This window comes from Acanthisitta chloris, unplaced genomic scaffold (genome assembly GCF_000695815.1).
Source record: "Acanthisitta chloris isolate BGI_N310 unplaced genomic scaffold, ASM69581v1 scaffold18631, whole genome shotgun sequence".
NCBI lineage: Eukaryota > Metazoa > Chordata > Aves > Passeriformes > Acanthisittidae > Acanthisitta > Acanthisitta chloris.
This window is the reverse complement of record NW_008654548.1, coordinates 29,120-54,818: the sequence shown is the minus strand read 5'-3', so window position 1 is coordinate 54,818 and position 25,699 is coordinate 29,120. Positions and strand designations below refer to the sequence as shown.

Here is a 25,699-nt window from a genome sequence, read left to right as displayed (position 1 = left end):
ATTCCTGGGCTGGGTTTGGGTGGGGTGATGCAAATGAAGGCCTCATTGAACCTGTGTGCAGAGAGCTGAGGAATGCTCATGGTTTCCCTGGAAGGGTTCCATTTATTTTTATTTACTACTGAATTGCATCATTACACTCAGATGGCCTAATACAGCAGTAAAATGTGATAAATCTTACTCTGAATGCATTTGCATTTAACATGCACAGGTATATCCAGGATCTGCCATTTCTTTTGCAAATGCTGACACTATAAACCTAACAGAAGCATGTCAAAAAGAAGCAGTGAAAAAAAGTAGGGAGGTGCTAAGAAAAAAACCAGTCTGCACTAAAAGAGAAGATTAATTATCACAGAATGTTAAGGGGTTGGAATGGACCATAAAGATCATCTAGTCCCAACACACACGCACACCCTGCCATGAGCAGGAACACCTCCTCCCACTAGACCAGGTTGCTCAAGACTTTATCCAACCTGGCTTTGAACACTGCCAGGGTTGAGACATCCACAGCCACCCTGGACAACCTTCCTGGATATAACTGCCTATCATATATTTAGATATAGCAAGAGTGAAACAGCACAGAGGTCTTGGGCTAGAAACTTCTTCTTCAGGTTTTGATGTGCCGTTCTGCCTTGTAAATCATCCTGTGCGGTATCACTCGCGTTTAATCGTGTGTGTGTGGCTCTGCCCACAGGAGGGCGCTGCAGGACGCGCGATGAGAGCCCTGACACGTGTGTGTGTGTGTGTCAGCGCTCGACAGAGCTGTGACCTTCAGAAACCTCCCTAAGTCACACTTAATCAGCTTTTCCATTCAAAGTCCAAGGCCAAAAAACAATAATTATGAACCCCTTTACTCAGGAGATGACAACTAATATAGCTTTCAGTCCACTTGCAGTAAATGTGTAATAGAAATGTTATTATGCTTACAGTTTGATTTGCTAGAAAGGCAGACTGCAGCATGTCAGTTTGCTTGTTTGTTTATTTGTTGTTGTTTTTTAGGGTGACGATGGTCTTCCGGGGCCTATCGGACCCAAAGGAATCAGAGTAAGTATTGATATAGTTTTAGAGTGATGTATTGGAATTGTGGATAAAGGCTGCCAGGCATTCAGTGGGTCCTCACAGAACTGGTGATTTACAGGGGAAATGACTAACTTAAATCTGAAGAGTAATTTACCTACCAGCTAGAAGACATTGTGGTACCTTTTATAAGTCATGCAAAATTGCATTTGTAATACAATTGTACATGTTGCTTGTATTAATTTCATTAAGTCAATTAGGAGAGTAGTCCCAATACTTACTTGACCTGTTTTGCAATACAGGACCTAAACAAGTGCTAAGTAACTTTGCTTCAATGTCTCCGAGGTAGAGACAGTGTATCTAGGGTGGATACGGAAGAGGTTGACTTGTCTGAAAGTCCTTTAGGTTTTGTGCCTTTGCTTTTTCTGTCAGACCCTTCAGCTGGTAATAACTCATACATCTCTGACTTCATTGGGATACATCCATTTTCCACACCATGAGTGTCCATTTATTTTCTCTATATGTCTACGAACTATCACTTCAGTTGTTCTGTATTGTTTTTTCTATGTTTTTGTGGATATTTCCCTGAAATGTTGATAAGAACCTTGGAGGCTGTCAGTATGGAATTCTTTTTTTTTTTTTAACAGGTGATTCAGATGTTTCTGTCTTTCTTGATTTACATTTGCACAAATTTATTACATTTAGTAAAATCTTGGTAAATACTTTTGCACATCTGTACCACACTGTTTCAAACGTGCTTTATTTCCTTCCAGGGACCGCCAGGACTTCCAGGATTTCCAGGAACACCAGGACTTCCTGTGAGTAAGAATAGGCTGTATAGATACAAATTTGTTTCCTTTTGTCTTTCAGGCCCAGAAGAGCATCCTACAGTCTAACTGTTCTTTCCTCTTTTCCACTTTAAAGGGATTACCAGGACAAGATGGGCCACCAGGACCTCAGGGTATCCCAGGATGCAATGGAACCAAGGTGGAATACGTTTAAAATTCTTAACAATGCACAATAATATGGTCAATAGCTCTTGTTCTCCTGGCTGTAGCCAATAGGTTTAGTTTATTATGCTCAACAGTACTTGCTGTTACTGAGTTGTGCAGGTAATTCCAAGATAATTCAGGCCTACACACCCATTAGAGAGAAGAGGTCATGAACTGGTACTTAAAGCACAAGTTTTGCCAGAAATTGCGAGCACCAAGGCACACCACATACTCTGCAGCTGATATAGTTAAATTCTTTGTTCTAGTCCTTAATTTTATAGCTTACAACTGAGAGGAGTGTCTGATAATTAGATCAGACGCTGTGTCTCATCTTTGTAGTAGACTCTTGCTACCAAGAAAAACTCATTGCTTAACAGCAAGACTTTTTAATTATTAATTTTTAATAATATTGTATTGAAAATACTGATTGAGTGTCCTTGTTGGAAGGAGTCACTTTATTTTAATGTGTTACTTAGCTTCAAGTTTGGATTTCCCCATAAGAGATGTTGATAACACTGCATGTGTTTTCCATCTCTGTAGTATAGTATTTTGCCTGGAAGTATATGGAAATATGTTTCAATTTGTTAATTCAACTAAGTGTTCATTCTATAGCCTGTTACAATACAATTTGCTACTCTGGAGTCATAAGCTAACAATGAAACTAGACCTTTCAATTAAAATTTGTTTTCTCTGGTTTTGTTATGTTTTGGTTTGGTTTTTGCTAATCATTTTCTTCATCCCTAAGGGAGAGCGTGGATTCCCTGGCAGTCCAGGTTTTCCTGGTTTACAAGGGCCTCCTGTAAGTATAAGATTTCCTAATCATCTACCTGTAATCCACTGAAAGACTTCTACTTAGATCTGTAAAAAGTCAGATAAATATCAGCCTCTTTTTGCAGTTGTTCTTTATATAAAAATACTTTTTTTGTGTGGTTAATCAGAATATTTTAGATGTCCATTAAAAGTGAGATTTTCTGCTGAGTGCTGTAGTAAAGCTCATAAAAACCCCTTTGAATTCTCACATGCTGAGATGCTTTGCCACCTGCAGGAAAATACTAATACATGCATGTGTCAGAGAAATAAGATCTTGATACTGATGCCTGGTACATCTAAAGAGCCCTACTGGTGATTAATAGGGCAGAAAAAAAGAGACAGTGTAGGATGTTTTCAGTATAAAACATGAGGATGTACAGCAAAGTGACTGTTAGAGCCAAAGTACAAACAGAAAGAGATGTAGTAGACAGGATGAATAATAGGAGGCAATAAAGAAACAAATTGCTAAGAAATGGAAATGTAATCCCTTTAATGCTCAACAGTCACTGTGAAAAGTCTTCCCTAATTTTTCCATTTGATTCTCAAGTTCATTAAAAATTCATTTTCCCCTGTTTTGTATCTTTTTTTAAATTTCTGTCTTTAGTGTTTGCCTCATGGTGTAGATCTAATTAGTGGTTTGCAAATAACATACCGATGATTTATATCTATTGATCTTTCTTTTATTTTTTGTTTCCTTTAAACAAAGGGACCCCCTGGTCTGCCAGGTATGAAGGTAAGTGTGCTGTACTCACACATCGAGCTGCTAACCAGGTATGGGTGTGCAGTGTGACCTGGCATAACTAACCTGCTTGCTTTCATGCAAGACCTTGTGCATCCACTGGAATGTGGAGTGACATTGTTAGTGTTTCTAGGCCACTCAAGTGCAGCTGACTGGAAATTCTGCAGTAGCTTCCTCAGTTTGGGTCAGCAGTTCTAGAAGTAGCAGACTTTTTTCTGAAGCTGGTTTCCTGGAGACTGTGAGGGACAGTGTCAATGTCGTGAGGCATCAGGTTAGCACAATGCCTACAAATACCCAAATGCACCAGTAGTCTACCTGTGAATACTCAAGAACATTACTAGAGACTGAGCAATAGTGGTTAAAATATCCACTGAATAGAATAGTGTGTCTTATGCTATTTTTTAAAATGTGCTTTGTGCTGTATAGATTAGGTAAGCAGCTTTTTCTCATAGTGTAGAGTCTCATGATCTGATGCTGAACCTGAAGATTTACCTTATATTTTTAATGGTTTTTTTTGTTGTTTGCTGTCGTTGTACCCTTGACCAATTTGAGAATGGACCAAAGCATCAGTTTTGGTTCAAACCGATTTGAAAGGAAACTTGACCCACAGAATTATTCTAATAAACTTCTGAGAGGACACATAGCATAGCATAACACTGGTGCTGGGAAATTGTGGCTATTAAGCTGAATTCTTTTTCTCAGCTCCTATTCTTCCCTGTTGTTTTCAAGATATTAAAAGGCAATCTCATCAGAACATATGCTTTTAAAACAAAGATATTCCCTGAAATCAGTAAGAATAGACCACAAAGCGTGACTGTTATAACAGCATACTCAGCATTAATCTCATGAGATGGGACATTGGAAAAAGCTGAATGAGCTTTTTTCCTGTTGTGTCCTATCCACTGCTTTCATATGGAGCTAGAATGTTTCTTTTGTGAAGCATTTGTATTTCAATCCCCTAATCTTTTGGAATTTAAATCAATGCTGATATATTTGTACAAAAGAAACATTTTAATAGTTGTTAGTTTAGACATTTAAAGAATCTTCATCTCTCCTAAAAAGAGCTATTCTTGGAGAATATAGTACTTATATTAAAGTGTACTGCTAGGGTATAGCATAACTCCCAGTCTTAGAGGTCTTAGGAGCGATTATGTGCCCTCTGGAGTCAGAATGGTGATAAAGATTTGTAAAATGTGCTGTCAATTAAAGTCAGCTCTTTTTCTTCTAGGGTGAACCAGGTGAAATAATTACATCCTTGCTGCCAGGACAGAAGGGTGACCCAGGATTTCCAGGTCTTCCAGGGATACCTGTAAGTTGCATAAAGTGCTGTTAGGCTGTGTTCTTCCAAAAAGATAACGTGAAAAGTATTTACATTACAGCACATTTGGAAGATTTGGTACTAGGGGATCCATATATTTTTGTGGAGATGCAGGGCTCACATTTTATGTCCCTCTAGTTTATGGCTTGAGGGAAAGTTCATGCTCCTGTATTGCTCTTAATAGGGTGACCCACAGAGGCCAGAAAGGTCCCCTGGTCAGGAAGGTGGTATCCAGCAGACAGCAGTATTCACAGTTACTGACTTGCTTCTCTGTTTCCCCTGCCTGTTCCCCCTTCCTAGACATTCTTTGTATCAGTTCTGGAGTTCCCTTCCCTTCTTCACCCTGAGTTAAAGTAAGTAACATCTGGCTTTCTGGGCTGTAGCCGCTGTTTTGGATGGTGGGAAGGAGAGGGTAATGTCTCAGCTGTTCTCCTCATGTTGCACCTCCTGAACAGTTTCTGTTCTCCCAGCAGTCTTCTGTGAAAACAGCTAGTGACTCCAGGCCCTGTGCTTCCCCACTGAGCCATTCATTGCTTTAGTGGAAGAACAAGGGGAGCCGAAAATGAGCCTATCGGCCTGAACTGGACAGAAGCCAGACTCCCATTTCCTGGTACAGAGAGGCAAGCCCCAGGCTATTCTGACCAGACTGAGCCTGTTAGCATTTCTGGTCCTCTGATCTGTGCTTCCCTATTGTCTGTCTCTGACTGGGAGGAATCACAAATACAAAGTGTTTTGTTGTTCTCTCTCAGTGCATGAAGAGAAAAAAAGCACAAAAGTAGTTGAAAACAAACAAAAAAGCATTCTCTTATCCAAGCCAAAGAGATGTATTGATGTTGAGAGCAGAACACTCCTAACATGATGTACACTCGTTTAGGCCTTTCCACAAGTACAGATTGGTAGGTTAGTGGTGAGCTACATTGGTTTGACCTGTATGGGATGCCAGCAGTTGGGGTTTTTTGACCTTGAAGTTCTCACTGTTTTATTCGTATAAAAGGTGCTTCTCTCATAGCTTCCTCCACTTTCTCAACAGGGCCCACCTGGCTCCGTGGGAATACCAGGTCCAATTGGCCCTCCAGGACCCCCAGGTTTGACGGTAAATTTCTTTAACCTGTTACCCACAAAGCGTTAATGGGACAGTCACTACTTTGTTTCATGTTCTCAGAGGCAGGTCAGTAACACCCAGCTCATGGTAGTTAGGACTCGATATGAAGGCAGCAGCAACCATGCATTCCATTCACCCTGGCGCTGTTACTGTGCACACTTAAATAATATAGTTTTCAAACAGGCAGTTCCCGGACATCTTTTTGCTTTAAATTGGGCTTAATTGTTGTGCAGGCTTATTTGTGTGAAACCTGAGGGACAAGATTTAGCTTATTTAGACTTGGATGTTTGACACCTGACTGTTTAATTTCATTTCACTCTCTCACTTAAAGGAAGAACTAGTTGCTTACACATACTCGTTTGTGAAGTTGAATAGTATGATGAAGAGTTTTCAGAGGAAGGCAAGGTGCCTTGTAGCATGGGGATAATGCAAAGGATTCAAAGTGGCAATATTGTTGTGGGGGTTTTTTCCCACAAGGGACATATAAAGTGCTCCGAAGTGACTTGTTTTTTGGTTTCCTTTTTCAATAGGGACCTCCTGGTCCACCAGGGCTGCCAGGACCCAAGGTATTTTCTTTCCCCTCATTAATGGTGGTGGTGGACTGTTTTCTTTTTCTTTTTGTTTATTTGTAATTTCTAAGGGCTGATGAGTTATACTTTTTACAGGGTAATATGGGTTTGAATTTCCAAGGACCCAAAGGTGAAAAAGTGAGTAGGTGATCAAGATGATTTTTTTGCTTATTACTTTCAAAACACTTATGGATGCCATTTTGGCTTGTAACAAACTGCATCTTCTTGCACATTAGGGTGAACAAGGTCTTCAGGGACCTCCAGGGCCACCAGGACAAATTGGAGAACAGAAAAGACCAAATGACATTGAGTTTCAGAAAGGAGATCAGGTGAGTGGGACACTACATCGATCTGCAGTGAGCACGTGATCAAGCTGCTGCCTCTGTTGGTTTGGCTCATATATGCTCACATCCTGCTTACAGCAGAGGTTCTATTATTTTTCTCAGAGTACTGAATATTCCAGGCCTGAGTACCTTTCCCTTAATAGAAAGTATGCCAGTCACATTAGTTCAGTTACTTCCCTTAGTAAAGTAACTATTCTTGAGAAACTCTCTTAATGAAAGTTCACAGTAACAGTAAAAGCAGTTAAAATATTCTCATTCCTTGGAACACCCAGACAGTGATTTTCAAAGCAGTCTGGGGATTCAGATTCCCACTAATTAACCAGCCATGTCATCCATTGTGAAGTAGTCTTTCAAAAATCTTGATTCAATTTCTTTTTCTTTTTATTTTTCCATTATTTTTTTGTCATTAGTGATGCCCCAAGGTCTTTCTTCCTTGTGGTCTGCATAAAGTGTGTTTCCATGTTTCTGGCTTCTCGAAAGTAAATATCAAGCCATGTTGTGACAGTAAGCTCAAACTGTTGGTTTGATTTGTATGGATCCTTCTCCACCCATAAATGCTAAGAAGTCGTTGGGAGAGTTATCATTTTTTAAATTATTACATTTTTTCTTTCTTTTTTCACTGGGGAACATTTCACAGTACTGTTTGATTCTGGGTGCCAGTCATAGGCAGTCTGAGCAGAACCAGCAGGATCATGAGTTGTTTGGATGTCACATTCTCTTTAAAGTTTTTGTGGTATTCTCAAGTACCACCCTGAGTAATAGAAGAGTTGAGGTAGATATTTTGAGGCAAAAGTGGTGAGTGATAGTTTTTATGCTCTGCTTATTTTGCAAATGTCACTGTAGTAACTGAACTTTGTTTCCTCCATCTGTATTTGGGTCAGTTTCTTCCTTTCCATCTTTTTGTCTTGGGAAATGTGTCAGAGAAGAAACCTTTGGTCCACAGCAGTAGTTTAGTTTGGCAGGGTGTAGGACAATTCTGCCCTTCATCTTGATCAAAACCATTTGTTACCCTTCTTTCAGAAGAACATTAGGCACAACTAAGGCATTACCTAGAACTATGCACTGGTGCACATTTGCAATGCACAGTTGTCCTGGAAAGGTCTCAGTCTCTGGTTTTGTCTCTGTGTTACTGAATGGTAGGCAGCTAAAGAGCAGCATTGTGTGTCTTTATAATTCTATGAAAACACAAGGTGACCTGTTGACCACACTGTAGTTGAAGCAGAAATTAATCTGATATTATTGGGGTCAGAATAATATGCCTCTGTCACCAGGGATCCCTGAAGAACTAATTATACTGGCATTAAGTTATGTAAATGTACAAAATAAAAGCATTCTACCTACATTTCTTTAAAGGACTGAGGCTTATAAACACATTCTGAGTGCATTGCCTTTGACCAACATTAACCATGATTTCAAAGTTTGTAAATTTGTTTTTATTTCAACAAAGTTTATGCTTGGTAGTACACCATCAGTAAATAAAAATTTCAACATTACGGTTACTTTTTTTGTGAAATGCACAAGTGGTTCTGGTTTGTGCCTCCACCTATGATCTCTGACTCAAAATCAAGTGTGTAGAAGGGCTTGGAAAAGCCTCCAAGAAAATATGAGAAACTGCACAGAAACCTTTTGTGGATTCAATAACCTGTAACTTTTCTTTAGGCTAATGGTGAAAAGATTTAATAACTTGTACAAAGGTGTAACAAGACAAAACAGAAACTCAAATTTTTTAAGACAGTGATCCTATGACACTTTTCTGACAAATACACTTTGACCCTGATGGCCCCTCAGCTTCAGCAATTACTAGTAATCTAATGACTGTTGCTCCTGTAAATTCAGCTGAATCTGACATTTGTTTATTATCTCTTTCCTTTTTTCTGTCTTGTTTTTTTTTTATTGTATAGCAGCTGCAGGCCACCAAACCAGCTGCTGCAATGCACGCAGGAGGCAGTTGTCTTAGTGGACTGAATCATCTAAATAAACAGGATGAGCAGTTAATAAATTTTATAGATGCTCTAGAAGTTCTGCACACAGAAGGAATAAACATGATCCTTTACTATTCACAGAACTTGGAAATCTAAATGGCAGCAAAATATTTTTTTTTTTTTTTTTGGGTACAAAAAGTCAACAGAGCTACTAGGGAGTGATGGAGGCTTTAATCCTCTTTTTCTTTGCCCATGCTTGACAGGGTATTCCAGGTGATCCAGGCCCACCAGGACTTCCTGGGCCACAAGGCCCTCCTGTGAGTAGAACTCTCTTAGTTCTTTTTTTGTTGCCTCTGTATCAGAACTGTAACTTCATTCTACTCTGGCTTGTGGGCTCAGTTTAAGATGACGTTTGTGTGTCCAGGGTCTTCCCGGTGGCGTAAAAGGTGAAAAAGGTGAGCAAGGAGAACCAGGCAAAAGAGTAAGTAGTCTGTTTAACCAAACATTTATCTTTCCAATCAGTGTTATCTTTGAGAATTAAACAAATGTTGAATTCAGGTGGGGCCATCAGCCTCTGGGTAAGAGACTTTTTTGGTTTTTATTTTCCCTATACCCTGGCAAACTAGTAGGTGACACACATGGGTTATGAAAGTACTTCTAGCTGTGGCTTTCTGATAGAATTATCTACATGTAGATCTTAGTTTGGGGAGCAGGAGAAAACAATTTGAATCATGTTATCTGGTTAACATGTGACAACCCTCTTCAAAGTTGTTGGACTGCTTGTCTGCAGCAGCAGTTTTCTGTTTCCTTTTAGAAAGGGTCTTCATCCAGTTTGCTATGTACTGGGTTGCCAAGCAGCATGAGATTGGTGTGTATATATATAAGCTGGTCTATGTAAACTCATTCTCAGTGGGTTTACTTCTGAGGTGAGTCACAAAACCAAGTCTCTGAACACTGCATTAAGACCAAAAGTCCATTTGTCACTTCCCAAGAGACTTCCTCAATTTATGTGATTGGACGAGTCAGGATAGCTGCATCTAGGGATAGCATGAGTCACTTTGTTCCTCACTAGACTCAGATCAATCCTGGAATTTAAATGTACTTGGATATCACAGCTCAGAAAAGCTGAGGAAGATCATAGAAGTGCTAGAAAATCACATGGGCTGGACCAGCAAAGAAATGACAAACTGTTACCAGCTCAAAGAATTCTGTATTTTCACTTCCACAGCTTCTGATTGCAGAGTTTCATCAACACAATGAGCCCCTTCGAAAGTCAAGACACAAGTCTTGCTCAGGTTAAATGGACAATACATAAACACTGTTTAGAAACATGTTAGTAGTAGGTTTTCCAGATACAATGATAAAGTCCTTCTTAGCTGCTGAAATTTATAGAAGGGCTTTGATTTGTCTTCGTTAAGGAACATAACAAATGAGGCAGATTTACAAAGCCAAAAGTCTCATTATACTTTGAGTGGGTTTTGAATTGTTGCTTCTCTCTGCAGAAGTAAATGGGAACCACATAAATTTGCAAAGATCTGAAAGGAGTAAAGACCTTGAGGGGATATGTCAGAATCCTTTTGCCAAAAGCTTGTTTACCAACATTTTTGTTTGGTTTTATTGCTCTGAATTTGGGGCATGTTGCATAGTTAAAGTGCAGTTTTGCTATTAAGTTACTTTAAAGTTGCTTTTTAGGGCTTCATATGAGTCTGTGTAGCTCAAACCCAATTCAGATACACTCATAAAAATGTCAGTCTATGGAGTCAAACAGGTCATTCTGCAAATTCACAGCAGATCTTAAAACCTCATTTTTGACAGACAGAGCTCATCACTAATAATAAAGAATTCACAAATCACATTGTACTCTGATACACTATATTTGTAAGGTCTTAGTGACTGAGAGTTGATCTTGGCACTGTGGTGAAGGTCTGTCACCTATTCTAGTTCTGTTCCAGCAGGTGCCTCCCAGACACAACTTCTGTAACACTAACAGTAGAGTCCCATTTGTCTGCCCAGTGAATGGTCTGGAATGAAATGGAGTTTGCACTGCTTTTATTGCAGCAATGACAAGTCTGTTCAGCAAGAATAATATGGTTTTTAGGAGTCACTACTTTAAGCAGAATCACACTTTATAGTTTTGTTGATACTGTTGAGAAAATCGTGTTTGGTTTAAAGGAGAGTTAAAATTCAAACACAAAAATATATGTAATTTCACTAGTCACATTATACTAATGCCCTAATTAAATGTAATGTTCTAGTGTTTAGGGAGTTAGGATCTGTTTGCCAAGTAAAGGATTTCTCTAATGTTAATGTAAAGGGAGTAGTAAACACAGTGAATCAGCAACAGGTAACTGGAGATCATTTTGTGCTGTATTCACCCAACATTTCTTTGAGAATTGTCATGGGTTTGTGCTCTGGTTTTCAAAACAGAAATCTCAGTTCAGGTAACTCCTTTGACTATATTTGGTATTTGTCCCAGGGATTGCATTTTAGAGACAGTTTAGCTTATTGAAAAAATGGGGAATAAATAACATAATTTCCACAAGAATTCTTCACTGTTGAAGCATTTTATTTCAATGCATGCTTATGTCTTTGAAGGGAAAGCCTGGAAAAGATGGAGAACCTGGTCAACCTGGTAGGGATGTGAGTAATTTGTATATTTCCAATTTAAGCAGATTCCTTATAAGCTGATATGGAGAAGATCTAAGTGTGATTATCTTTCTCTTTTCTTGAAGGGTTTACCTGGTGGGCCTGGAATAAGTGGTGCTCCAGGAAGAGATGGTGAAAAGGTATGCCAGGTTTTCTGTTGTTATTGCCAAATCTGCCATCACTGAGTTCAGTTCTGGCTGGGAAGTAATTGCATTGCCTATGCTCTTACAGTGTTGAGGATTATTTGCAATAACTTGCTTATGTACTGCTACACAGGATCAAAAGTGCTCCTAATTTCATTGGTAGGGTGAAAAAGGTGACATGGGTCCTCCTGGTCCTCCTGGAATTGTAAGTTGCCAATCCTTTATTTTCTTTCTGCATTTGGCTGACAGTGTTGTTTCATCATAGTTCTTGGCTGACTGAGTCCTATCTCTGAGTACCACAATAACAGCACCAGTAAAGTTTTAATATATTCGTTAATAGAAACAATGGTTTCCTTCTTTCAAGGTCAGTTCTGTGCTCTAGGAGTTGCTAGGTTACAAACTGAGGGTAGACTATAACCTCAGAGCAGCAAAACTGAGTCAGCTTCACTGAAGCCTGTCTATAACTATGTTGGCTTGGCAGTCAAACAGCTTCCTACTGGGGAGTGCTCTTTACTGGAATTTTACCTGGTAATTCAGTGGAGTGAGGGAAGCATCCTGTCATTGGTATAAGGTTTTGAAGTATGTTGAACCTTCCCTCCCTCACATCTCTTTACCATTCCATGACTCTTTTCTTGGCAAGTTGTTTCACATGAACATGAAACATTTACAGGTCATTCCAAGGCCAGGTGTTGATGCAGCAGTGGGACCAAAAGGTAGCAAAGGATTGCCAGGACTTCCAGGAGCCAAAGGGGATCGTGGATTCTCTGGTAGGCCAGGCCCACCTGGCTTGCCAGGATCTCCAGGTAGGAGGGCAAGCTTTAAAATAAGTTGTATACTCAAATGTCTGGATATTTGGCTTTACAGTCTTTGCACACTCCTTTTGACAGAAGGACTGAGCAGAAAATGAAGGCAGAACTATTTAGAGCTACCTTTGAGCTTGAAGGGTAGTCCTGAGCTTATTGGGGATGATGTGAGGCCTTCTGAACATTCATTGGTCTTGCTGTGGTGAACTGAAGATGCTAATCAGATACTAGCTTAATGGTCTTGGGGGTAATTTATCTCATATCACTTACCTATAACATATATCATCCATTGCATTACACAGAGAAAGTATTGTGTACCAGAAGCCTGGTACCTGGCCATCAGACCTGTTCTCTGCTGTCCTTGGACAGTAGTAAAGGAGAAGATGATGTGAGTCTACACTGGGAGTGAGCAGTGACACCTTGTATGTGCCTTACATACGCACAGAGAAGGACATTATGATGTTACAGCTTGTAAAATCCTTTTTTTCCTTCAATATTTCCTTTCATTGGTCCTGGTTTATTTTTTTGCTTCATAAACTTAGTTGTTGAGTCTCAGGTCGATTTTTCAAACAGACATCTCTGAAAATGTAAAATGTGCATATGTCAAACACTGCACATCAACATCTAGTTTGATTCCATAAATTAAATATTGTGGAGTGCACATTAGTCTTTGTATATCATTGTCATCCTTGCAAAAATGTGATGTAAATGTTTGAGCTAGCAAGGAACCTAAGTTCTTCCCATCTTAGGAATCACTACTGTTGGACCTCCTGGCCCACCTGGCTTACCTGGTGAGAGAGGACAGAAGGGAGATCCAGGTTTACCTGGTGTTTCTATTCCTGGGCAACCAGGAAGTGATGGACCACGAGGACCTCCAGGACCACCAGGTCCCCCAGGGCCACCTGCACCATCCGTTCCTCCTGGTAAGTGATGACCACATAGACAGCAAGTAGAGGGATCTACACAGATTTGACATTTGGTTTGGATTTTCATGTTTGGTTGTGGTTTTTTAATTCTACTTACAAAGATTTAGTTTATCAGCAGTTGAAGTCCATGAGATACCAAAGTATTTGTATACGTTCTCCAAGTTGCTCCCATTGCAAAGCATGACATCTGTAGGAGAATTAAGTATATTTCCAATTTATGTTGCATCCTATTTAACCCAACTAGTGACAGTTACATTAAAATTTGCGCATAAAGCAGGAGGTAACCACTTTGACACTGGCTTGAGTAAATTCAGCGTGCATGATACAATCCAATAAATACTTGGAGGGACTCTTCCCTACTGAAAGTTGTGACAGCAGGAGAGTCAAAAGTGTAATTTTTCACAGAATTCCAGTTTCATTTCATAAATATTCTAGTGTATAGACCACATGAAATTAGCTTGGGAGTAGACACTTTCGATGGAAGCTCTTAGCTCTAAGAGAAGAGAGATGGAGTGTGAGAAGTGGAAAGCTGAAGTGGAGAGAGGCTAACATGGTTCAGATAGGAATTTAGCATCTGAAGTCCCCTCACTCTGGTGTTTCATATGCATGTTCTTATGATCTGAGGCTGAATATCAGAATGTAGTGTAGAGATGGAAGTGTATAGGCTGTGCGAAGTAGTGTGAGTGAGTTGAGGTTGTGAAAGAGAGATGGAGTGTGAGAAGTGGAAAGCTGAAGTGGAGAGAGGCTAACATGGTTCAGATAGGAATTTAGCATCTGAAGTCCCCTCACTCTGGTGTTTCATATGCATGTTCTTATGATCTGAGGCTGAATATCAGAATGTAGTGTAGAGATGGAAGTGTATAGGCTGTGCGAAGTAGTGTGAGTGAGTTGAGGTTGTGAAGAACTGATGATTGTCGTGTAGTATCACTGTTTCCTTTCAAGGTTGAGTTACATGTGTGGGTTTTCACTAGCAGTCCTCTGTCTGAATTGCCAAAATGTTTGATCTGTGATGATGGGGCATAACAGAATATCCACTCGAGTAATAGGAAGTACGTTTTTGTACTGAATACAGGTATTTGGTGCTGCTGTCAGTCTAATGCAAAAAGCTCATTAAACCACTCCTGATTCTCCTTAGGTGATGGGTTATGTGAACAGGGACCACCAGGTCCTCCAGGAATTCCAGGACAACAAGGCTTCACAGGGGAGCGAGGCCAAAAAGGTGCAGTGTCATGCCTATCTTGTTTTATCTCTTTTTGTTGAAACTTGTTAAAAAATGTAAAGCCTGCATTAAATAAGGATAAACAGGGTCTCTTCCCAGTAGGGTCAGTACAGATATTTTATGTTCCTGAGAAAGCCACCTGTTTTCTTTGAGCATGGGATAGTCCTTCATCTAATGTTACAGCACAGGAGTCTCAAAGTGACTGAGGGTACAACCAATGCTAGGGCCTAGCACAGATCATGAATAAAGTAAGATGGAACTTCAGGTTTATCAGTAGCTCCCAAGCAGATAGAAACTGAATTCTTTTTAACAGCAGTTTCCTGCTATATGTGGAAAAGTTTTATGCTTCATGAATAAATTTGACATTTTTTATGGAAATCAGCATTGAAATTATAAATACAAGATTCTTAATTTGAGTTGGTCAATCTGCAATGAGTTTGTTTGTTTGGTAAGCAAAAGAAAGTCATCTTTAATATGTATCCTTGTTTCCAAAAAGACAACCTTGCAATGAGGATGCTGATGTGGGTAAGTGAGAATCTTTTCCTAGCTCAACCGTGGACATCTTAGATGACTTTGGGCATCTCACTTGATTTTATACTTCTTTCAAATAGAAGTATTTTTTTCTCATGGAGATTGTAGGGATGAATTCATTAACCTAAGTAAAGTGCTCAAAGACTACATTGATGAATGTCAGAGAAGTCTATATGTGAAGGAAGCTCCCAAGCTTCTTGCAACCACTCTTCTTTTTTAAAATGAAATCATTTTAGTCTATTAGCAAATCAATGAAACATTCCCAGTACTTATTTTGCACTCTTGGAGTTTAATTACAGTTTGGGAGTTTGATATAGAGTTGTGGTTTAAAGTGTCAAGTACCTACTTTAGAAGTACTTTTGGTCTTATTTTCTATTATTGGAATTTCTCTTATTTCTATTCATTTTTGTTTTTTAATTTATTTTGCACTGTCATCCTAAATAAATTCTAGTCATATCTGATATTGGTTGTGTGACTCCTAGCCACCGAAAAGATTCAGCCTGGCTTTCCTGGGGGAAGCCTTCTAATTTTTAAGCAATAATTATTTAAAATAAGTCATTTTGCCTGGTGTTAGAGACCAGTAGCAAGAAAACAATTGCTGATGCGCTGAATTCTTTTAATGCTTTCTAAAATCTGGTGTTCAAGTGTGATTTTTTTCAATGCAAATCTCTTTAGGTGATCAAGGAGACACGTGCTTCAACTGCATAGGAACTGGAGTAACTGGGCCTCCTGGGGAGAGAGGACCACCAGGACCTCCGGGTAGTCCAGGTAACACTGTAGTCTTCTCTATTTTGCTAAATATATTCCATAAAGTTACTTTTCTGAGTATCTGTGTATAATGGTAACAATATATGTGTGTTGTGTACAAATTCAAATGCACAGCTGCCAACTCCAGTATAGAGTTGGTGCACGTCGTATTTTGCACTGCTGAGGAGTGTTGGGAAGCAACAGGCTGGATATGTGTAAAACAATTACTCATTTTTTGAAAATCCAGTCTTTTTTGAAAAACCTCCTCTGCTCAAAGACAGACTTGCAAGCATTCTGCATGTTGAAGGTTTAGGGTCTGCTGTGGATTGAACTGAAGGAGAAAAATTAATGTCTACTACTTTCTATTCCTGGAATGACAGGGAAGCTGGAGCTTTTTTAAACTGTGACATTTTTTGACACTACTGATTTAAATTAGAGTTGCAAATTTTGTTCTGCTCAAATAAAATCAAGCTCTCAAAAAAAACCCCAACAAAACCCCAACTAAACTTTGCCTGATTTTAAAACAACTTGTATATTATCTATGCAATCAGCATGCTTAATATTTACAGCTTCTCCAGATTTATGATTTTCTCTTATGTTTTTCTGCACTACTCAGGTTCTCCTGGTTTTCCTGGACCAAAAGGTGAAAAGGGGCTTCCTGGATTAGCTGGCCTTGTAGGGCCACCAGTAAGTGGTGGTGTTATGTTCTGGTGGGAAAATAGTGTCTCATGTGTCTTGCATGATTGGTAGATCTATAAACAGTAGATATAAATTACTGTCTAATATTTATTTGTCCATAACTACCTTGAATGCGTAATTCTTATATTGTGCCAAACTCAGAGAAGGAGTGAAACAAAAGTTAAAACACCTTTTTCTTTTTTTTTTCTCCCCCCTTCAGGGCTTCCCAGGATCTCCAGGTGCTCCTGGAAGACCTGGTCCTAAAGGAGACCCAGGGGACATCCTGACTTCTCCAAGAATGAAAGGTGACAAAGGAGATCCTGGCTTCCCAGGACCTCCAGGTCTCCCTGGCATAGATGGCACTCCTGGCCGAGATGGACTGCCAGGTTTACCTGGCCCTAAGGGGGAACCTGTGAGTTCCATTTTATGCTGTCTTTGATTGGAAGGATATTTTGGGAACTCCTGTATGCATTTCACATGGTGCAGATAAGAAGACTGGCAAATGCACTTTTCCTGAATGTGATAAGGCAGTAATTCTCTTCAGTAGATGCCAGCCTAGTGATGATACACTGAGGTACTCCCTGAATCTGTCAGTGCCTCTAGAAATAATCTGAGGCTTCTGTTGTGTAGCATCAGATGGTTCCTTCTGCCATTGTCTGTATTTCACCTGTGTAATGGGAAGAACTAAGTAGCCAGGTTTAGACTTCCTCTCTACCATGTCAGGAAGACATAGGCAGCTAATGGCCTTGAGAGCTAGAAGGATGGAAACTGCCAAAGAGTTTTAAAAGAGAAGCAATGAAACACTTTACTCCTTTGCTAGTAAATATATGTTCTTCGTTCCCATCCTGCTCTTCCTTTTTCAGGGCAGTGTTGCATTTAAAGGAGAAGTGGGTATTCCAGGTGATCCTGGAATACCAGGTCTTCCTGGAGAAAAAGGGCTTCCTGGGCCTCCTGGTTTTGGTCCACAAGGTTCACCTGGTGAAAAGGGCATCCAAGGTGTATCAGGCCGTCCAGGGCCTCCTGGTGTTCCTGGTGAGTTGTTCTCTGTCTGCTGTCGAGCAAACACTGCAAAATCAAGCTTTTCCCTTTTGTTCCAGATAATTCTTAGAGCATGAATCTGCTTTTAAACTTTTCCCAAAGGTGTTGTAAGACCTGGTGTTTATAAGCTCCTTCACTTCCTTGCTGAGGGTCATCACAGAACCGCAAAATGAGCAGCGTTTGTGCTGTGTTACTACAGGCACCTGCCTCAGCCTCTGCTCTGGCCTCTAGAGAAGCTTCTCCTTCTCCACTGACTGCAGTGAAAATACATTGTAACCACTGTCTGGTGTATGCTTAACCATACTGCAGCTACAACAGTTTTTGAAAACAAGGGTTTGCTTTGAACAAGTTTGCTTTTGTTACTTTCTTGTCAACCACACAGTTCCTAATCCAGTTGTGCTGGTGTCAGCTGTGGAAAGTACTGTTGGCATAATGGTACCTAGGACAAAGCTAGAAAAAAAAATAACATTACAAGAAAACTGCCTTAACGTTGAACAGTGCTCCTGAGCCTCCAAGTGCTGTGTGGGGCTCAGAAGTGGAGAGCCTATTGGGTAAAGCTGTTGGTGTTTGAGGTCCTTGTAAGCTTGGGATGGGGTTAGCATCTTTTTCTGTTAAAAGAAAAATGGAAAAGAAACTCCTACTGAGTGATTCATATTTTCACTCTTTGATTTTAGGTCCAAAAGGTGATCCTGGCCAGACTATTACAGAACCAGGAGTTCCTGGGCCCCCTGGTCCTCCAGGAAGAAATGGTGACCCAGGTCTTCCAGGTAAAGCAGCAGCTAGATATCCAGGTGATTCCAAGTGCTTTTTATTCTGACTGATTCTGGATAACTATGTTGATGTTCTTTCTGCAGGAGATCCTGGTCTGCCAGGTCAGCGTGGTTTACCAGGCATCCCAGGTGCAAAGGGAGAGCCAGGTATTCCTGGCATTGGACTTCCAGGTCCACCAGGCCCAAAAGGTATGTTTACAGCCATGTTATTGTATCATACTGGCCAGAAGAAGGGACATAGGGGATTGTGTCTCTTCACTTTTTTCTGGTGACTTGACTTCTGTCTCTAGAATCATTTAAAAAATGTTTGTCTTGAATTCATACATCTTGGAAATATCAGGAGAAAAACTGCTGAGCTCTTATTCCTCTGTTCACTGTGCTGCTCCTTCACAGCAGCTTACATTCTTCAGTAAACCAGGGACAGAAAAGTAAATGGGTAAAACTTTGGGAAATGAGCTTGAATCAATAAATGATCTCTAAATGCTGCCTCAAAATGTTAATGTTTCTGATGTGAACCGCTTGTAATTTCTGTAAAAGCACCCAGCATGAGGAGTGCCCCTCTCTGAGAGTCCAGAGATCTCTGTGGCAAGGGCTGTATGTTCAAAAGTTGCCTCAGCTGAACAGGCACCCCTTAAGTATGCTTGAGCTAGCACAGAACCTCTTTTCATGGGCCTTAGGCATTTCTGGATGAGTTGTTCTAGTGCTGTCTGATGTCCTCTCTGCTGTTCTAACCTCCATGTCATGTAGGTTTCCCAGGGACTCCAGGCCCCCCCGGAGCTCCAGGAACTCCAGGTCGCCCAGGTCTAGATGGACCTCCTGGACCACCTGGTTTCCCAGGACAGAAGGTCTGTGTTTGTGTTTAATATAAAACTTATCTTTCATAGAGATTTTTTTTCTATCAGTAGGAAGATGGTGAGGAGGATTTCACCTTTTGTTCTCAGCTTTTGATTGTGGGGAAGTCACATTCTCTACTTGAGGTTTGAGTCAGGGTAGTAAAACAGAAATTAAGCTCTAAGACAGTGGACATTTTTTCACTGCTACTTTTAACGTTTTTAGGAGAGGCTAAACTTAGAAAACCCCCCTTTAAAATTTTGTCATTTGTTCTAGGGGGATCGTGGATTTGGAGTTCCAGGACCACCTGGACCCCCAGGACCTCCAGGTTTAAAAGGAGTTCAGGGACCTAAAGGTGATCCTGGCTTTCCAGGAAACCCTGGTCTCCCAGGACGGGCAGGTTTTGATGGAACTCCAGGGCCCAAAGGTATGGAGAACTCTCCCTTTTTCTGTTCCCTATTGAACTTTAAAAAAAGGCATATGGCAGTTAAATACAAGCAGTGCTGACTTTAGAGCAATTACTTCAGGATCAATTTTAACATATCAGACACACCTGTGTAAATGGAGGATTGTGTTCTCAAAAAGCAATCAAGGGAATAAATACCAATCTGTGGGTCAGTACCTGGAAGACTGTATTCCAAAGACAAGTCACATTAATGTGCAGAGAAAACTTAGTCAATGGAGACCTGGCCAGCATGCCTGGTTTGCTGGAGAGCACCTGTTGAGTTTGACGTGGATGATGATGCAATATGTCTCTGTGTAGCCTAGAAATAGAAACTGCATGCATTCCACACAGCAAGGACAAATCTCTTTTGATATTTCTTTCACAAACAGCCCCTGAAGTGTGTTTTGTCCTGTGTCAGATCTGTATTTGTTTGCATGCAAGGACAAGATTTCAAGTACAATGTGCAGGCACTCTGCTCTGAAAGCAAGTGTCTCTGAACTGAGTTCAGGATTTAACTAAACAAGAGTGTTCTTTTAGGTGACCCTGGACCAAGTGGACCACCAGGACTTCCAGGCCCACCAGGCATCCCTGGCATCGGTGGGCAAGGTCCGCCTGGATCTCCAGGACCTCCAGGTCCTGTTGGCCCCCCAGGTAAAAATTGCATGAATTATGCCCTTAGGTTATTTCTGGTGTACACCAAGCAGGTACACAAGATGCTGAAGGTTCTACTGAACAGATAGACCAGAAGAGATAGTGACTTCATGTCTATTAGCTTGGTGTTTTGCCAGTCAAGAGGGCTAAACATCATGATTTTTACTGAAATCAGAAGTGGAATTACATTCAGCCCTACCATTTGCACAACTTACAGAGGTCTCAAGAGTGTAGAAGTCCATGTTGGAGAAGGCTCAGAGTATCAACAGAAATTCTAGAAAGTTTTGTGCACAGGTAGTGCTAAAATCTCTGTGAAGGAGTTTGTCCTAAGAGTTTATACTCTTCAGGACAAGACAGAAAAGAGCACTATGTCATTACAGAGGCTTTGGCATACAGAAGAGGAGCAAAGCTGCCTTGAGGTGCATGTACTGTGCTATCATTACATTGCTTTCAAATAGCAAGATTGTTCTTAAATTCCAAAGTGGTTTTCTAGCTTACCAAACTGTATTCCAAATTCACTGGGTGAGAGGTATTTTTAAATAACTTTTTTACATTTTTATCTAGAAAATAAATTCTGGTTTGGGAAAAAAGCAAACTCAATCCCATATACAATGCTGTTTGTCTTCCCTCTACTTACCTGGTGAGTGCAAAAGCAAGGCAGTAATTCAGGTTCTCCCTACATGGCTAGGCACTTTTTTTTATAATGTTATGTTAACATTATATTATAATAACATTATTATATTATCAGTAATTCAGGTTCTCCCTACATGGCTAGGCACTTTTTTTTATAATGTTATGTTAACATTATATTATAATAACATTATAACATTATATTATAATAACATTATAACATATTATGTTATAATGTTAATGTTTATAATGTTGCAAGCACAATTTAACTCAAGTTAATGTTGAAAGGAAGAAATCATGAGTATTCCAAACTAGCTGATTCATTATTTTATAGTGGAGAAAGTGTTCTCCAGATAGTGACATGATACTGTTTTATCAAAAACCTGTCCATAAAAGAGGTCATACATATCCATCTTGTCTTAAGCACAGTTAGAAAAGATCTTTAGGATTCTTACAAAAACCTGAGTTCTGGGATTCCTGATTCCCTCATACACTGTTTTTTTCTGCAGAACCAACAAGTTTTGTGAATCCTGATAGGTTTAAGGTAGATTGACAAAGCAGAATCTAAGGATAGTGATAATTAGGAATATGTCTCTGAAGGGAGTTTGATTGTCTTTTGTCTAAAATGGCTGGTGACTGATGGAGATACAGAGTTGTTCCATCTCTGTGTGCAAAGGGTAATGTGCATGCATGCACATCATTCTATTCACAAAGTTTGTTCAGGGAAATTCCTTTTCCCCTTCATTCCATGAATGGGCTTGCTGTGCACCAGTCCTGACGTTGCAAATATGTGGCAGTCACCACAGTGAGAATATTTTCTGTGGACTTGAGCATGCCTCCCACTGAAACCCTTCAAAACTCATCTGGTTCTTGCCATGCCTGTGTGGATGTTTGCACTGCATGTTTGTCAGCTACACCTTTTTGAACGTGCTTGTATGCCAGCAATGGGCTTGGCATTGTCTGTAACACATGCTGACAAATTCATGACCAGCTGTAAGACCATGGGTCATGGATTGGGTGAGTTGAGATTCAGTAAAGTGCTTAACTTGCAGGTAGGTTAGCACTTGAGTAAGTAGGGCCCATGGAGTTTGAGTCCTACTCACATGCATCAAGTGTGGGTCATGTTGAAGTCTGCTTTTTCACAAGTTTCCAGGTGGAGAAAGGAAAGTGTGGTCACTGCACCAGCAAGCCTGGAATGTGCCCAGTATTGAGAGCTAGGGACAAAAGGGATCCTGACAATGTGACATGCTCTCTGAGCCAGCAGGCTGTGTCCTCTGCCTGGCTCACCGTGCTGACTGTACGGTCTTGAGATGCACTTGAGGTTAAATGAAACTGAAGTCAACATAGGCATGTATTTGGGATGAAAGGTGGGATGTATTAGCATGAGTTTGAATATTTCATCCAATGCATGTTCTTTTGTCTGCCTGTAACATCTCACCTGGAGTTAGCCAGAATTTGACTTCATGTGATCACTGATTTATTCTGCAAAATCCCAGTGTTGACACATACACAATGGTTGCTAGGCTTGATGGATTTGAAATGCCTATATTTTCACTCTTCATGTCTGTACTGATTAATCATTGTGGCTACTAACAGCATGGTGGCTCTGAAATGTAGAGCATGCTTGAAGGTCCTGCTTGAGAAATCCTTGTTTTTTCCACTGCTGTGTCTCTGTTTTGTGCAGAATGCCTTACATTCCCATCTCCTACCCCTAGTTTGTTTTACCAGCCTGTTTTGATTCTGTTCCTTTATGCAATATTAGGGTAAAGTTTCTGAGGCTTTGTTTTTCAGGTAATTCGGGAAATTCTTGGAAGGATTTCCCTGTTAAGAATTTCCTTTGTCTGCACCACCATTTATTCAAACAGTTTGCAGTAGCCCCACATTTTTCTTTTTCTGAATATGTAACGAATTACTTTAGAATTTACTGTGTTGTCTATATTGTTTTAATTATGATGTGGTTACATTTTTTCAATTAGAATTAATTTCTCTTTGAAAAAGTATCTTTACCATTCTAGTTTGTCCTTTTACTGGGTTGTATGTTAAGTTTTCTACTTGCTGATCAGAAACTCTTAAACACAGAGCATGTGCCTTCCCTATCCATCATCTGGTACTGCTTTTTCTCTGCAAAGTCAGCAGTTCCAGGCACATGACACCAGAGTTTAATGCAGTGATAAGCTGCTGCTGAAGGGGAACATGCTTATCATTAAATACATGCAAACCTACAGCTTATGCTGTCAAGAAAACTCAATTTGCCTTTTCAGTGTGCAAAGAACACATGATGCCATCACTCCTAAACTTGTTCCTGCCATGGAAATTGAGGTCACCATCCCAGAGCGAGAACACTGTTGCCTTGTATTTATTTATAAGGCTCTGGCATGATGGTGTCATTATCTCAGTAGACTATGGCAGGGCATGTAACATGCAATATACTGTCTGTGGGTGTAACAATGTAAATTTGCATAATAGAGCTAAAAGGGGGGGGGGGAATAGCTAAAGGCTTTTGTGTAATAAAGAAGCATCTTTGGAAAATCTCTATTACAAGGGATTTCCCAGAATGTGAGGCCAATCAACAAGCTGCTGATTGGTAGAGTGTACTCTAGTGCTCAGAAGGTGTCCCAGCTGGTATCTAGAAATGACAGTTTTGTAGGAAACATATCAGAAAAAATTTGTTCCCCACTTTTTTAGAGAAAACTAGACAAGGGGAGAGGAAAAAAATAATTTTATTTTTTAAATGTACCATCAAAATTTGAAAATATCTCACACTGTTTGTTGTTTCTGCATACAGTGGTGGCTGCACTTTGAAAAAGATCTCCAAGTTTCCTTGCAGTCTGGTTTCTCTTAACTGCATTAGTGTTGAATTCTTTGTACTTAGATCTGTTTTCAGTAACTTTAGGTAGTTTTTTTCTTTATTCTAATCTGTATGTGCTTTATTTTGTTCCCTAACTTAACGACTATTACAACTCCTTACTGCTACCTGTCTCAACTTCCTGATGAGCTCTAACTCGTTGGCTTTTGACCCTCAGGTCCCCCAGGTACTGTGGTTTCTTTACCAAAGCCTTTTCTTAACTTCATATGTAAGAATAATCCTTTTTTGTCAGCTACATTTCCAGAGTGAGCACCTCATTGGTACCTTGCACTGGGGGGAAATGAGCTGTCTGCTTGCTCCAGCACTGCCTCGAGCTCAGTGTCATTAGTGTTAAACAGTCTTCAGCATCTTGTGACAATTCATATTTTTCATTCAGGGAAATGTAATGCAAAGCAAAATTTTGCTGCCCTTCAAAAGCAGTAGATATAGTAAAATGCAATCATTAATTGAAAGATGAGAATCTCAATACTTAATTATAAAACACAAACCTGTCTAAGTAATTTTGTTTTTTTATTTTATTTACCAGACTTAAAGGGTTGTTGACGAGAACTGGTTTTTTCCTTTTGAGATTTTTTTTGGGATAGCATATGCTGCTTCTTGGTAACATTTTAGTAATGCTCCTCTTCAGGAGGATGGTGGCATTTTAGCTCTTGGAAGCCATTAAAAAACAAATGGCTGTAGAAGAATTTCAGGGATTTCATCAGTGCTAGGAATGGACTGCAAATAAAACGTAGTTATTCCTGCAGTACTGTCCCAGAGACACACAGATCTCACCCTTGGCTTACTTTTTGCTAAAAGATTGTGTCTTAACAACATTGTCTAGGGCTGCAAGGTGTTCCAGGGGAGAAAGGGGATCCAGGTCCTCCAGGCTTCGACATTCCTGGTCCTCCAGGTGACCAAGGAAGCCCAGGATATCCAGGACCCCCTGGTCTACCAGGGCCTCAGGGTTCACCTGGACCACCTGGCAGGGATGGAATACCTGGATTTCCAGGTAAGTTCATATTTTTACCTGTGGACAATGACCAAACTGCAGTTACAGGTGGATGCTCTTTATGCTTGGCTGTGCCAGCTTAATGAGCCTTGATGTTTATCCTACCTATTTAATGTTGGATACATGTAATCATTGCATCTCACCCTTTCTTTTTTTAAAAAAATTGTAAAAGAAATTATTGCATTAAAATCCTTGTCACCTTTCCACTCTTCCCTGTAACCTGATTCAAATATTTTCCACATTATTCTGTTTCATAACTTTCAAACGTGACTTTGATCATCATTGCTAAGATACTTTTCTAATGCATTTGGTGATTTTTTTTCCTAGTCACTGCTACCATCTAGAAACAAAATCTGTTTAAAGAAAATAATTACAAATAGCTACATAGTTTTAAGCATTAATTTCCTTATTCTGTGTGTTAGAGTATTCAGTTAAACTGGTCTGTTTTGCCCTTTGGAATAGAAATCTCAAAAGTGAATTTTGAGAATCTGTCTTTGGACAGAGGGGGCAATACAAAAGATTCTAAAAGCAGTCTATACCTAATTGTCTTCTTGGCTTTCACTAAATTTAAGCTTGCTTCAAGCAAGTGTTTATTTTTCAAACTAGGGAACTAAAATCCTTGGAGGTATAAATATGCTTTCTACCACAACAGAGCACTGCAAATTTTCTTCCCAGGACTTAACTGTGGAAAATTTACCACAAGTTTCAAGTGTCATTTTGTGTGATTTAGGTCTATACAAGAACTGAGTGCTTATAATTCCCTTAAAACAGGCTTTATATGCTGTTTAATAAATGCCGTAGAGATGCTGGGAAGCAAAATTAAGGTACTGATAGGTTTTGAATTTTTGTTCAGAATGACAATGGTGATTCAATGCCTTTAGGTGCCAAAGGTGAGATGGGTGTCATGGGAGCTCCTGGTCCTCCAGGGCCTCCAGGAACTCCTGGAAGAAATGGCCTGCCTGGCTTGAAAGGTA

General features: G+C 40.0%; 1 protein-coding gene across 1 annotated transcript in view; it reads left to right on the top strand.

Annotated features, from left to right (window-relative positions):
- COL4A5 (collagen, type IV, alpha 5) overlaps positions 1 to 25,699 on the top strand; it is a 57,389-nt gene that overhangs the window by 10,137 nt on the left and 21,553 nt on the right. Inside the window, exons 3-31 of the mRNA XM_009083574.1 lie at positions 997 to 1,041; positions 1,788 to 1,832; positions 1,939 to 2,001; positions 2,752 to 2,805; positions 3,523 to 3,549; positions 4,784 to 4,864; positions 5,904 to 5,966; positions 6,506 to 6,541; positions 6,641 to 6,682; positions 6,781 to 6,873; positions 9,074 to 9,127; positions 9,235 to 9,291; positions 11,406 to 11,450; positions 11,543 to 11,596; positions 11,763 to 11,804; positions 12,270 to 12,402; positions 13,152 to 13,325; positions 14,464 to 14,547; positions 15,754 to 15,846; positions 16,442 to 16,512; positions 16,724 to 16,915; positions 17,367 to 17,535; positions 18,216 to 18,308; positions 18,396 to 18,500; positions 19,059 to 19,156; positions 19,419 to 19,569; positions 20,125 to 20,238; positions 24,558 to 24,725; positions 25,607 to 25,696. Coding sequence (XP_009081822.1) covers positions 997 to 1,041; positions 1,788 to 1,832; positions 1,939 to 2,001; positions 2,752 to 2,805; positions 3,523 to 3,549; positions 4,784 to 4,864; positions 5,904 to 5,966; positions 6,506 to 6,541; positions 6,641 to 6,682; positions 6,781 to 6,873; positions 9,074 to 9,127; positions 9,235 to 9,291; positions 11,406 to 11,450; positions 11,543 to 11,596; positions 11,763 to 11,804; positions 12,270 to 12,402; positions 13,152 to 13,325; positions 14,464 to 14,547; positions 15,754 to 15,846; positions 16,442 to 16,512; positions 16,724 to 16,915; positions 17,367 to 17,535; positions 18,216 to 18,308; positions 18,396 to 18,500; positions 19,059 to 19,156; positions 19,419 to 19,569; positions 20,125 to 20,238; positions 24,558 to 24,725; positions 25,607 to 25,696 — 2,536 coding nt within the window. The remainder of the gene's footprint in view (positions 1 to 996; positions 1,042 to 1,787; positions 1,833 to 1,938; positions 2,002 to 2,751; positions 2,806 to 3,522; positions 3,550 to 4,783; positions 4,865 to 5,903; positions 5,967 to 6,505; positions 6,542 to 6,640; positions 6,683 to 6,780; positions 6,874 to 9,073; positions 9,128 to 9,234; positions 9,292 to 11,405; positions 11,451 to 11,542; positions 11,597 to 11,762; positions 11,805 to 12,269; positions 12,403 to 13,151; positions 13,326 to 14,463; positions 14,548 to 15,753; positions 15,847 to 16,441; positions 16,513 to 16,723; positions 16,916 to 17,366; positions 17,536 to 18,215; positions 18,309 to 18,395; positions 18,501 to 19,058; positions 19,157 to 19,418; positions 19,570 to 20,124; positions 20,239 to 24,557; positions 24,726 to 25,606; positions 25,697 to 25,699) is intronic.